This window comes from Elephas maximus, chromosome 11 (genome assembly GCF_024166365.1).
Source record: "Elephas maximus indicus isolate mEleMax1 chromosome 11, mEleMax1 primary haplotype, whole genome shotgun sequence".
NCBI lineage: Eukaryota > Metazoa > Chordata > Mammalia > Proboscidea > Elephantidae > Elephas > Elephas maximus.
In genome coordinates this window covers 115,783,955-115,797,067 of record NC_064829.1, presented here as the reverse complement: position 1 = coordinate 115,797,067, position 13,113 = coordinate 115,783,955, and the positions used below count along the sequence as shown (strand labels likewise).

At 38.4% G+C, this 13,113-nt stretch overlaps 1 protein-coding gene across 11 annotated transcripts in view; it reads right to left on the bottom strand.

Annotated features, from left to right (window-relative positions):
- Positions 1–2,624: 2,624 nt before the first annotated feature.
- Positions 2,625–13,113, bottom strand: part of ZNF829 (zinc finger protein 829) — a 23,807-nt gene continuing 13,318 nt past the window's right edge. For all 11 annotated transcript variants that reach the window (XM_049902257.1, XM_049902252.1, XM_049902258.1 and 8 more), the window contains one exon: positions 2,625–3,691. In XM_049902257.1, the coding sequence (XP_049758214.1) occupies positions 2,712–3,691 (980 nt within the window). In that variant the 3' untranslated portion in view covers positions 2,625–2,711. The remainder of the gene's footprint in view (positions 3,692–13,113) is intronic.

Genomic DNA, 13,113 nt, shown 5'->3' with positions numbered 1-13,113 from the left:
TAGATGGCCACTTGCTAGCGTTTAAGACCCCAGACACTACTCTTCAATGTGGGATGCAGAATGTTTTCTTAAGAGATTTTATTATGCCAATTGATTAGATGTCCCCTGAAACCATGGTCCCTAAACCCCTGCCCCTGCTACACTGGCCTTCGAAGCATTCAGTTTATTCAGGAAACTTCTCTGCTTTTGGTTTAGTCCAATTGTGCTGACCTCGCCTGTATTGTGTTGTCTTTCCCTTTACCTAAAATAGTTCTTATCTACTATCTAATTAGTGAAAAACCCTCTCCCACCCTCCCTCCCTCCCCCCTCTCGTAACCATCAAAGAATATTTTATTCTCTGTTTAAACTATTTCTCAAGTTCTTATTATAATAGTGGTCTTATACAATATTTGTCCTTTTGCAACTAATTTCACTCAGCATAATGCCTTCCAGGTTCCTCCACGTTATGAAATGTTAAACAGATTCATCACTGTTCTTTATCAATGTGTAGAATTCCATTGTATGAATATACCATAATTTATTTATCCATTGATCCATTGATGGGCACCTTGGTTTCTTCCATCTTTTTGCTATTGTAAACAGTGCTGCAATGAACATGGGTGTGCACATATCTGTGTAAAGGCTCTTATTTCTCTAGGATATATTCCAAGGAGTGGGATTGCTGGATCGTATGGTTGTTCTATTTCTAGCTTTTTAAGGCAGCACCAAATCGATTTCCAAAGTGGTTGTATCTTCTAACTTTTCATGTTGTACATTTAATTCATTTATTAATAGTCCCTTGGTATTTATCTGTATGCCTACCGGGTGGAGCCTTGGTTGCACAGTGGTTAAACGTTTGGCTGCTAACCAAAATGTCAGCAGTTCGAATCCACCAGCTGCTGCCTGGAAATCCTATGGGACAGTTCTACTCTGTTCTATAAGGTCACTATGAGTCGGAATCAACTTGACGGCAATAGGCTTTGTTTTTTTAGGTGCGCCTATTGGGCAACACATTTTTTCTGAATAAGATCTGGTTGCCAATCCTGAGGTTTTTCTACATAAAGTGCTCATTTCATTCATTTAAAAATAATTGACTCAACGGAAGTGGGTTTTTTTTTCTATCTCATTTTAATATTTTTCCGATTCTAGAAAAGAATGTCACTTACATATTTTCTGCTCTTTTTGAGGAATTGCTGGGTGATTTCATGACTTTTTAGGTAATATTTATAATAATACTAATTTTTTGACAACTGTGTTTTTAACTATTCTCATTATGTAAATAGGTTTTTAAACTGACATGACTTTTGGTGCAGCATGACAGATGAGGTATGAATGTAGGCCTAGCCAACCATACTTTGTCTTCCTGGATTTCTATTTCTTAGTTGTTTCTTTTTAAAAAACTCTCTATGCTGAATAAGGTACAAGTGTTGGTGAGGTTTCCAACAAGCATTATAGTCACTGTTCTTTCTCATTATGAATTCTCTGATGTCAGCTAAGGTGGATAACATGGTTAAAGTCCCCTCCACAAATAATAATAATTATGAACCTATTTAATATTGGCCAACATCCACTAAGTATTTACTGTGTTAAAAGCAGTTCCAGCCATTTTACATTTATTAATTCATTTACGCCTCCGGCCAACACAATACACTTATCATGGGTATACATATTTATATATGAGAAAATTATAAAACAGGCCTAACATTTCTGCAAGTAGTATCTGTATACTTACATATATAAATACATGTGTATGCATGTGCACATGTGTATACATACACATTAGTAAAATAGTAAGAAAAAGTATGGAAAGATAAAAAATTAGTAACAATGATTGTGTTGAGGGGATTGGGGCTGTTGGTGGTGGCAATATTTTACAGGGAGAAAATGTTCATCGGTAATTTTGGCATTGAAAATTAACATTTTAAAGAAAATAGAAACAACAACACAAAAGACAAACATTAAAGTTCTGTTTAGAGGGCAACTTTTTATAATTGCAGATCTTTAGAGAGTGCCATAATGTTAGTCAGTAATTTAGCAAAATGATAGTCAATCACAGAAAAGAATACTATAACACCATTAAAAATAATGATAAAAGTCTATACTTACTGAAACGGTAGTCATGGTATATTCCGGCATGATAAAAGCTGGTTACTGTATAGCATGCATACCATGATTACACTTATTTAAAAAAGTATGGAAGAAGTTATAATGATTTGAGTGTGGTTATCTCTGGTTGTAAGATTACAAAAAGTCTTTAATTTTTTCTTTGTGCTTCTTTATGTTTTCTTTTTTTACAGTAAGAAAATACTAATTTCACAAAAGGAAAACGTATCAAAAACAAGGTTACAATACTCTCAGGAATTAAAAGATATATATGTAACACAATTTACAGTGTAGTATTGGTAGGAACACAGATCTAGAGATCACAAGAATAGAGAAGACAGCCCTAAAACAAACTAATAAAAAGACAAATATATTACCAAGAAAGCAAACAAAACAATGGGGAAGAAATTATTGAATAAGTAGTTAGGAGATAAAATCTTGTTTTTGGAGGGGGAAGAGGTTTAATTTAGACACTGAATTCACAAAATAAATTTGAATTATTAAGTTATCCATAAAAGGAAATTATAAATGAATTAGGAAGAACAGCATTAATAGGGGAACCTTCAGTCACGCATTATCGCTTTTAAAAACATTATAAAGGTTAATAAAAAGGTCTTACTTTCTATCATTCACCCAGTATGGATTCCCTCATGGCGAGTGAGGTCTGAGCGACTACCAAAGGCTTTTCCACATTCCTTACAGTCATAGGGTTTCTCGCCAGTGTGAATTCTCTGATGTCTAGTGAGGTTTGAGCCTTTATTAAAGGCCTTCCCACATTCATTACATTCATATGGTTTTTCATCTGTATGGATTCTCTGATGTTGAATAAGTTCTGAGCTCTGAATAAAAGCCTTTCCACATTCTTTACATCCATAGAGTTTCTCACCAGCATGAATTCTGTGATGATTAGTAAGTGTTGAGGCACTACTAAAGGCTTTCCCACATTCCTTACATTCATAAGGTTTCTCACCCGTATGCATTCTCTGATGCTGAATAAGCCTTGAGTGTTGAGTAAAGGCCTTCCCACATTCCTTACATTCATAAGGTTTCTCACCAGTATGAATTCTCAGATGTGGTAAAAGTTGTGAGCTCTTAGTAAAGGCCTTCCCACATACTTTACATTCATAGGGTTTCTCACCAGTATGAATTCTCTGATGATCATTAAGGTTTGAGCAATAATTAAAGGCTTTTCCACATTCCTTACATTCATAGGGCTTCTCACCAGTGTGAATTCTTTGATGTAGAGAAAAATATGAACTATATCGAAAGGCCTTGCCGCATTCCTTGCATTCATAGGGCTTTTCACCACTGTGAATTCTCTGATGTCGAGTAACAAGTGAGCCACGACTAAAGGATTTTCCACACTCCTTACATTCATAGGGCTTCTCACAGGAATGAATTCTCTGATGTTGAATAATTTGTAAGTTCTGATTAAAGGCCTTTCCACATTTCTTACATTCACAGGGTTTTTCTTCATTAATAATTTTTTGATGTGGAGTAAGAAATGTGGGCTGAATAGAAGTGGCCATGTCTTCATGGGTTAATATTACTTGACTGAAATGTCTCTTTTTTAGAGATAATATCTTGGTCTCACACATTGATTCCAGATCTGAAAGAAAATAAAAAGGCAAATATTCATTTTTCTTATTCTGGGAGAAGATAAACTTCTGAAGAAAAAATGAGAGAATTCGACTGAAAATAGTATCTGGGAAAGCAAATGTACAGACATTTCTCAAATATGGCTGTTTGTAAAAAAGCAGAGATTAAAATAAGTAATAGAGGAAACACAGGAGGGTGACTAAAGAAATAGAGGATCCTCAAATTTAGGTATGGATCAGCATCACCTGGAAATGTTGGTGAATACACCCTGCTCAGGGCCATCCTCCATATACAGTGATTCTAGTCATATATATGTGTCTATAAGCACATACACACACACACAGGTTAAGCGTTTCCTGGTAACTGAAAGGTGAGCAGTTCCAACCCACCTAGAGGCTCCATGGGAGAAAAATCTGGTGATCTACTTCCGTAAAGATTACAGCCTAGAAAACCCCAGAGGCTGTTCTGCTCTCTCACATGCAGTCAGTATGAGTAGAAAATCTACTTGACTGCACCTAACAACAACAGCACACACACACTGAGCATCATACTGTATGTTTTGCAATTTGTGGACAACTGTCAGACACACATCAAAGGACTATTAAGAGGAATAAATGTGTAGAAAAATATAAATGGAAAGGGAGGTCAGCAACTCTGTAAAATAGCTGTACTGTTGGCAAATTCACGTGGCGGGGGGAGGATAGCCTGAAGCAAGTCTAATGTCCTGGATGAAACTGATAAGAATGGTAGATAGGTAAGACTTCAGTGGAGAAAGTATGATATGTGTGGAGGATTCACTAAAAATAAGTTTGCTTTGGTATTCTGTAATACTGACTTTAGGAGAGAGAGGAATGGCTTCTTCAGGGTCATGGCAGTGAATAAGGGAGGCAGATCAAGTTTGAGACACAGAAGAGTAAGACAGGATGAAACGTACTCTGTGGGAACACCATGTAGACATGAGAGGTCAGCCCCAGTTTTATGTTTTCAGGCAGTTACTTAGTTAGCCCTCACTTCCTCAAGAGTAAACTGGGGATAATACTTAACTCATGATTGCTGGAAGGAGAGGAATTACATATGTAGATAATTTGGTGTAAGGTGCTCAGTACCTGATAGCTATTATTATGGAAGAATGTCATTGCTAAAATAAGGACACTGGGCAAATGAAATGGCTTGAAGAATCAAGCCAAAATATCTGGCCTGCCTGGCTTTGCCCTACCTAAAATCCAAATTCCTTGGTAATTACCAACAAAGGTCCCAATGACGTGGCTCCTGTCTGCCTTTCCAACCTTGTCTTACTGTCCACTTCCACGTGTTTCTTCAAATAAACCAAGTTCTCCCCTCCCTCAGAGCCTTCACAGGGATCTTCCCTTAGCCTTGAAGGCACAGGGACAATGGTGCCACTGCACCACTGTCCCTGCTAACTGCTGTGTATCACTTAGGTCTCTGCTTGAATAGCGTATCTCTAGGGAGTCTGCACCTGATCTTTAGTTGAAATTATGGTCTTCCAGTTATTATACCTCAGAGCACTCTTCTTTGTCTGTGTTTTCTTTAACAGTACTTATTATTTGTAAGGTTATCTGCATCAACCCAGTTAAGACATGAATGTCTTTTACCTTCACTGATGCATACTCAGCACTTGGCAAGATGCCTGAAACATTATCAGAAGCTCAATACATATTTGTTGAATCACTGAGGCAACAGATGAGTTTTTAGATATGTTTTCCACAAAAATAATTTTTTGAAAAATACATACTTTTATTTAAGGCATAATTTCTGTTAAAAGTGGCAGATTGAGCATATAATTTACTACTGCTCTTTCAGGAATCCATCGTAAAATTACATAAATGCTTAGTAAGGGGACGGAAAAACCCTACTAGGATGAAGGACACTTGAGAGGAGACCGCAGTCATAAAGCTCAGAGGCTGGAAAGCCAATGGACAAGTGATAAATGTCTGTTGACCAGAGAAAGCGGGACTCTAAGCCTAAGTGGGTGAATCCACAGTTCTGATTTGTGGTGCAGATCCTCACAAAGTACAAGAACTGGAAGCATGAGGCACTTCTAACAGTGGGGTGCACGGGGCATGCTGCAAGCTGAATTTAAGTTAAAAAATTGTAGAAGTGGAGACCCCAAGGTCACATCCCATGCCCCACACAGAAGGATGGTTATACATTTCCACTCTCACAGAAAACCAGAAGTCTCGAAAAATGGAACCAGAGAGAATCTGGACTCGGGAACATCAGGCAGAGCCATGGGTGTGGGTACTGAACTAAGAGCAAAGGATCAACAGAAAATGCAGATACTGAAATGACGAGACCCTATTATCTTACCCCAACTTGACCCCAAGAACACTGGTAACCAGGCTCATAACTCCAGGAGGGAAACTAAAGGACTCCTCTCAAGAGAATTCGGCCCAAAAGAAAAGGCCAACAGTTACTGACAGTGGGAAGTCGTCCATAAATTAACCCAGCCAGATCAACCTCAAGTAAACCAGCCCCACTTCCCACTACACAGAGGTTCCAGTCATTTTCCTAGTACCTCACTCTTGAAAATGAGCAGAAAGCCAGACATTTGGGGAAAGCCTCCAACATGAAAAATGGGACCAGAAGAGGATAAAGTATCTGTGAGGAAACAGAGTCCATGCAAGGAACAGAAAAAATACAATGAACAATAGCCTCAGAGAGGTAACAGAAGATCTGGTATCCATTGAACAAAAATAAGAAGCCAAATAAACACTAAGAAAACACAGAAAAAATTCTGAGATACTGAAAATACAACAGAATAAAAAATAAGTAACAGAACCAACTATTCTTGTCTAGATGGCAAATGTGCACAAACTTCTGGCTTCTTTCAACGGACCCTGGAAAAATTATAGAATTTGGATTTGCGGAACTGGCATAAACTGAAGAATTCCGGGTAGACAGAACACTGGTGCAGACCACTCTGTGTTGGAGGGTGGAGGCTATTTGCCTGGATAGATGATAGCAGGAGGAGGCAGGGAGAGGCTGGCAGTGAAGTCTGCAAGTCCCAGTCCTGCCTTTACCTGAACTGCCTTGGGACTATCGCTGCCTGTGGCTTCACCACAGAAGCTGAGGACCGACAGGTGCCTGCAGATGTCCCCTCCTTCACCTCACCTCGGGCACTACTCAACCCCCCAGGGCTGGTGGATTACAACACGGGGAGACAGCTCTTCCTGCGGAGGCTGCTGCTTTGTAAGTGTAGAAAGAGGACACCTTGATGAGAAAAGCGGCGTGTGCAGCAGCAGCAGGTGGGCGTGATCTCCGTAGCAGATCTGTGACGCTCTCCTCTCTGAGACCATCTCCTCACATTTCCTAAATCCACCTGGAGGGACAGGTCAGGGCATGGCTTTCCGCCTTTGCTCAGGCACACTACAGGCAAGATAGGAATATGGGAACACAGGCTCACAAGCCAGAAGAGGCACACACCCGAGGGGGCAACTGCTGTGAAGTCAGGCCACAGACTGCCATGATCATCCTAAGAAACAAAGAAAAGTTGTATGACGTGATCGACACCTATTTTTAGTAACTCTTGGCAAACAAAGCATTGCAGCGTAACATCTGTGACTTGATAAAAGTTACAAAAACTATAGCAAACGTAATAGGTAAGCGAAGAAACTTTAAAATATGCTCCCTGTGAGATGGGGAAAAGAATCAGATGCCCACTGTCACTGCTACCCATGGAAACAGTCTGGGAAGTCCTGGCTCCCAGTATACACAAAGAATTAAGAAGTATTAGGGCTGGAAGGGAAGGTATAAATCTAATTACATGCAGATAATATGATGATCTACCTTGAAAAACCAGCAGAATAAAAAATAAAAACTATTAGAATAAGAAAATTCAGTGAAGTTGTTGGATACAAGGTCAACTTACAAAATTAGTAATATTTCTCTACACCAGCAATACTCAACTAGAAAATTAAATATAACAATATGTATGTGTATCTCGGTCATAACAGCAACAAAATCCAGTTAAAACTCTAGAAAGTAACTCAACTAAGAATAAAAAGATCACTATGGGGAATAATTTTAAACTCTAATAAAGGATATAAAAATAATCTGAATGAATCAAGAAATGTTATGTGTTATGTGTTCCTGAAAGGGACAATTTAATATTATAGAGATAGTAATTCTCTCCAAATTAATCTATGAATTGAAAGTAATCCCAACCCAAACTCCAGTTGGATATTTTTGAATGGCTCAGTAAATTTATTCTAAAATTTTATATGGAAGAATAAAAGTACATCACAGGCTAAGTCAATCTTGGATATAAAAGCAAGAGTAAAAGAGGTGGTGTTCTTTCAGATCTTAAGAAACACCCCAAGACTTAAAAACATTCTCGTACTGCCATAAATCCAGACAAATATATCAAAGGAAGAGATCACTATATACCTATCCATGTATGAGAATTCCTTATCCAATAGAGTTGTCACTACAAATTAATGAAGAAAGCACAAAATTATTAATGAATGGTAGAAAACTGGTTTGGTATATGGGAGGTGGGGGGCCTGGATCCCTGCCTCACACCACCTGAATGCATTTACTCCAAATGGATTAAGTATATAATGTGAAAGGTCAATCTATAGTTTACAGAAGAAAATATTTATGAAATAGGCAGGCAAAGATAAAATTCCAAAAGCACAAACCTTAAGGCAAAAAACATGAATTTGCATAAAAATTAAGGATTTTGTTAAATGAAGGACACCATGGATAAATTTAATGCACAGACAATAGACCAGAAGATCTCTGCAATCAATTACAGAAAAAGTTACTGACCTCAGTAAAAAAACAAAGGTTATGAACAAGGCTAAAATGCTAGTAAGCATATAAGATGTTCGTATTAATCAGCCATTATAAATGCAAATTAAAGTAAAATGAGAGATGGCCTTTCACCCACTAAACTTGGGAAAGTAGGAAGCTGGATAGACAGGTGTGGGCAGGGATACAGATACTCTTAGGCATTTCTGGAGGGGCTGTGGACTTGTGCTACCATTCCACAGAGCTGTCTGGTACTACTTAGTCACACAGTACATACATGCTCCACTTTGGGGCAGACATCCCTGTTAAGGAAAATAATTGCAAACTTAGAAACAATGTAAAAGGATGACTACTGCATGTCCCTCCAATGTCATATCAATGTATCATCTAACAGATCCATTTGAGGATTATTGAATTCTCTAGGGAAATGTACCTTTGTTTACTATTTACTACTGTTTAGGACCCAGGCCAGGCTCTGTTAAATTTAGATGTTAATTTGAAGAAGATTGGTAACTTGCTAATGATTTGTCTGGTGAAAAAATAATCTGAAGATGACGGTTTTACTGCCCTGTAAAACAATTTTGCATCTTACTTAGTGATGTCATTCCTGCATTCTTTCCTTTGGTGAATGTATGAACTCAATCTCTCCTAGACCCTCTGAACCAGCTTCACTGTCCTCTTGGTAATGAACAAAATAATTCTTTGAAACATGTTTATCATATACTTACAAAAGAGTCATGTTTTTAACTTTTGAAGATCCCATTGAGGAGTCAACTAAGTTGTGATGCCTGGGAAGTGAACCTCACGTGCTGTGAAAGCCCGGGCATGTCTTCTTTTCTTGGCTGCCAAAGTAAATCCCAGACAGCAATAAAACTATTTTCGTTCACTCTGTACTATCTCCTTTCCTCAGTGTGTCTTCGGTTTTGTTTCTGGCCAAGTCTAGTTTTGGTTCTCGTTTGTGCAAAGCTGTAAGTTATACTGATTAGGAATCCAGTTCTTTGATGATTTCTGTTGAATGGATGGTGGAAATCTGTCCCAGTTATCTGGGGATCCGTATTGTTGGGTGAGACAGCAGAGAATGTGTTGTTTTCAAATCTTTCTTTTACATCTGTTTGTAATGTTTTGTGCCTACTGGAAAGGAGAATAAGCACTAGAGATCTCTAACAGTGAGTTCTTTGATTACTGATTAATGGACAAAGTTGCAGAGCTAAAGTTGAAAGCTGTGTGTGTCTGTAATTGTGAAAAACCTCCACCTGTCAACAGGGCGAGTGTGAAATATTTTCCTGCCTGCAGAGAGTATTAGTAAATCGGATTGTAAAGGCTCTTAAATTAAAGGAGCTCACAACAAAAGCACAAGCAACCAAAGAAAAAATAAATTGGGCTTCAACGAAATTAAAAACTTTTTGTGCCTCAAAGGACACCTTCAAAAAAGTGAACGCACAACACACAGGATTGGAGAAAATATTTGAAAATACCGAGAAATTTGAAAATTATAGCTGATAAGGCAATCACATATAGAATATATAAAGAACTATTACAACTTAATAATAAAAAGACAATCCAATTAAAAAATGGGCCAAGAACTTGAATAGACATTTCTCAAAAAAAGATATACAAATGGCCAAAAAGCACATGGAAAGATGTTCAGCATCACTGGTCCGTCAGATAGCACCGCCCACCCACGTGGCCGCTGGGTGCTGGGTGCTGGGTGCTGGGTGCTGCCGAGTAGATTCCAACTCACAGCAGTCGCATTCGACAGGGCAGAGCTGCCCCACAGGGCGTCCTGGCTGTCGTCTTTACGGAAGCAGATTCCCAGGTCTTTCCCCCGCAGAACTGTTGGGTGGGCTTGAACTGCCACCCTTTCAATTAGCAGCCAAGGGCTTAACTGTCTGGGCCACCAGGGTTCCTTCACACCTACTAGGGTGGCTAAAATAAAAAAGACAGATAATAACAAGTGCTAGCAAGGATGTGGGGAAATTGGAACCCTGGTACACTGCTGGTGGGATGTAGAATTGTGCAGACACTTTGGAAAACAGGCTGGCAGTTCCTCAAACGGTTAATGGAAAGACATCCTGTGTTCACGTATTGGACGACTTAATATTGTTAAAATGTCAATACTAAATGTAATCTATAGTCAATACAATCCCTATCAAAATTCCAACAGCCTTTTTTACAGAAATGCAAAAGCTACACGGAATTGCCAGGAGCGCCCTGACAAAATCCTTTTATTTCTCCCAGAATCCAGATTTCTGGCTGTCATGGAAGTTGGGGTAACCCACACAGGCCATTGCCCTTAGGTGTCCTTTTGAACCTTGGAAACACTGGTTCCTAAAAGCCATTTTTGAGTCAAACAATGGTCCAGATAAACTAGTAAGACCATTTTGCTTTGAGGGTTTTGCTCTTTTGAAAAATTTGGTCAGTTTCGAGAAACAGCCTCCAAAAGGTCAAACTAGGAGCTATGTTTAGGATAAATCAGTAATTATTTTAATTGTTCTTTAAGACAATGCTGTATGGAAATCCTTCCTGACCACAAATTTGTTTATTAGTTCTGTTCCCACCCCTTTTTCTATGGCAATGCTGGTAAGATTTGGTATAAAAACTTGGGAAGTTCTTCTCATCTTTGGAACATTCTGGACACTCTAGTTGGAATGTTACCCTAATTTGCAAATCGTATATTCAAGAAACTTCAATCTATTTTCTATTATTGGCTTAATGTGATTTTTGTTTTAACACCCCGAATAGCCAAAGCAATCTTGAAAAAGAACAAAGTAGAAGGAGTCACACTCTCCAGTTTTAAAATGCACTACAAAGCTACAGTAATCAAAACACTGCGGTACCAGTATAAGGATAAACATATAGACCAATGGAATAGAACTGGAAGACCAAAAATAAACCCATACATTCACAGACAACTGATTTTTGACAAGGATGCCAAGTCCATTCAGGAGGAGAAGAACAGTTTTTTTCAACAAACAGTGCTGGATTTCCACATGCAGAAGAATGAAGATGGATCCATACCTCACACCGTATTTAAAAATTAACTTAAAATAGACCAACAAAGTAAATATAAAAAAACCATAAAACTCTTAAAAGAAAACATAGAGGCAATCTTCAGGATCTTTTATTTGGCAATGGATTCTTAGATACACCACCAAAAGCAGAAGCGACAAAAGAAAAAATAGATAAACTGGAGTACATCAAAAATCAAAACTTTTGTGCATCAAAGGACATTATCATGAAAGAGAAAAGATAACCAACATGAAAGGGAAAAGGTAACCAACAGAATGGGAGAAAATATTTGCAAATTATATATCTTACATTGTTGTCATTGTTAGGTGCTCTTGATTCTGACTCATAGCAACCCTACGTGACAAAGTAGAACTGCCCCATAGGCCATAATCTTTACTGAAGCAGATTGGCAGGTCTGCCTGTGTAGCAACTGGTGGGTTCAAACTGCCGACCTTTAGCTTAGCAGCCAAGTGCTTAACCACTGCACCACCAGGGCTCCTTCATACCCACTAAAAACTAGGATGGCTAAAATACAGATAATAACAAGTGTTGACAAGGATGTGGAGAAACTGGGCCCATCTTATATGGGTCTAGAATCCAGGATATATAAAGAACACTAAAACTCAAAAACAGAAATGACCCAATTTAAAAATGGACAAAAGACTTGAAGTTCTCCAAAAAAGACACACAAATGGCCAAGAAACACATGAAAAGATGCTCAACATTAGGGTTATCCAAATTTAATGAACAAGTTACAGGTAATTCTGATTCACAGTGACCCCAAGTGTGCTGGGTAGAACTGCACGCCATAGGGTTTTCAAAGCTGTGACCTTTTGGAAGCAGATCACTAGGCCTTACTTCTGAGGCACATCTGGGTGAGTCTGAACCACCAACCTTTTGGTTAGTAGTACAGCCCTTAACTATTTGCACCACCGGAACTCCAAATCAAAACCACAATGAGATACCACTTCATAGGATGGCTATCATTAAAAAACAAAAAATAGCAAGTGTTGTGGAGGCTGTGGATAAACTGGAACCTTTGTACACTGCTGGTGGGAATGTACAATGGTTGAGCTGCTATAGAAAAGTTTGGCAGTTCCTCAAAAAACTAAACATGGAATTACCATATGACTCTGCCATCCCACTCCTGGATATGTAACCAAAGACTTTAAGACAGGTACTCAAACAACTACATGTACATGCATGTTCATAGAAACACTACTCAAAATAGGCACAAGGTGGAAATAGCCCAAATGGGCATCAACAGATGAATGGATAAAGAAATTCATGGATAGAAAGTATTATTCAGCAGCAAAAGGAAACGAAGTACTGTTACATGCTACAATGTGGAGAGATGTCCAAAACATTATGCCGAGTGAAAGAAGTTAGACATGAAAGGTCACATATTGTATGATTCCATTTATACGAAATATTCAGAATAGATAAACCCATAGACAGAATACAGAGTATTTGTTACCAGGGGCTGGGGAAGGGGAGAAACTGTTTAACCAGTAAGGTGTTTTGGAGTGATTGAAATGTTTTGGAACTAGACGGTGGTGATGGTTACACAGGATTGTGAAAATACTAAAATACCACTGAATTGTTCACTTTAAAATGGTTAATTTCATGAGACTTTCACCTCAATAGTTT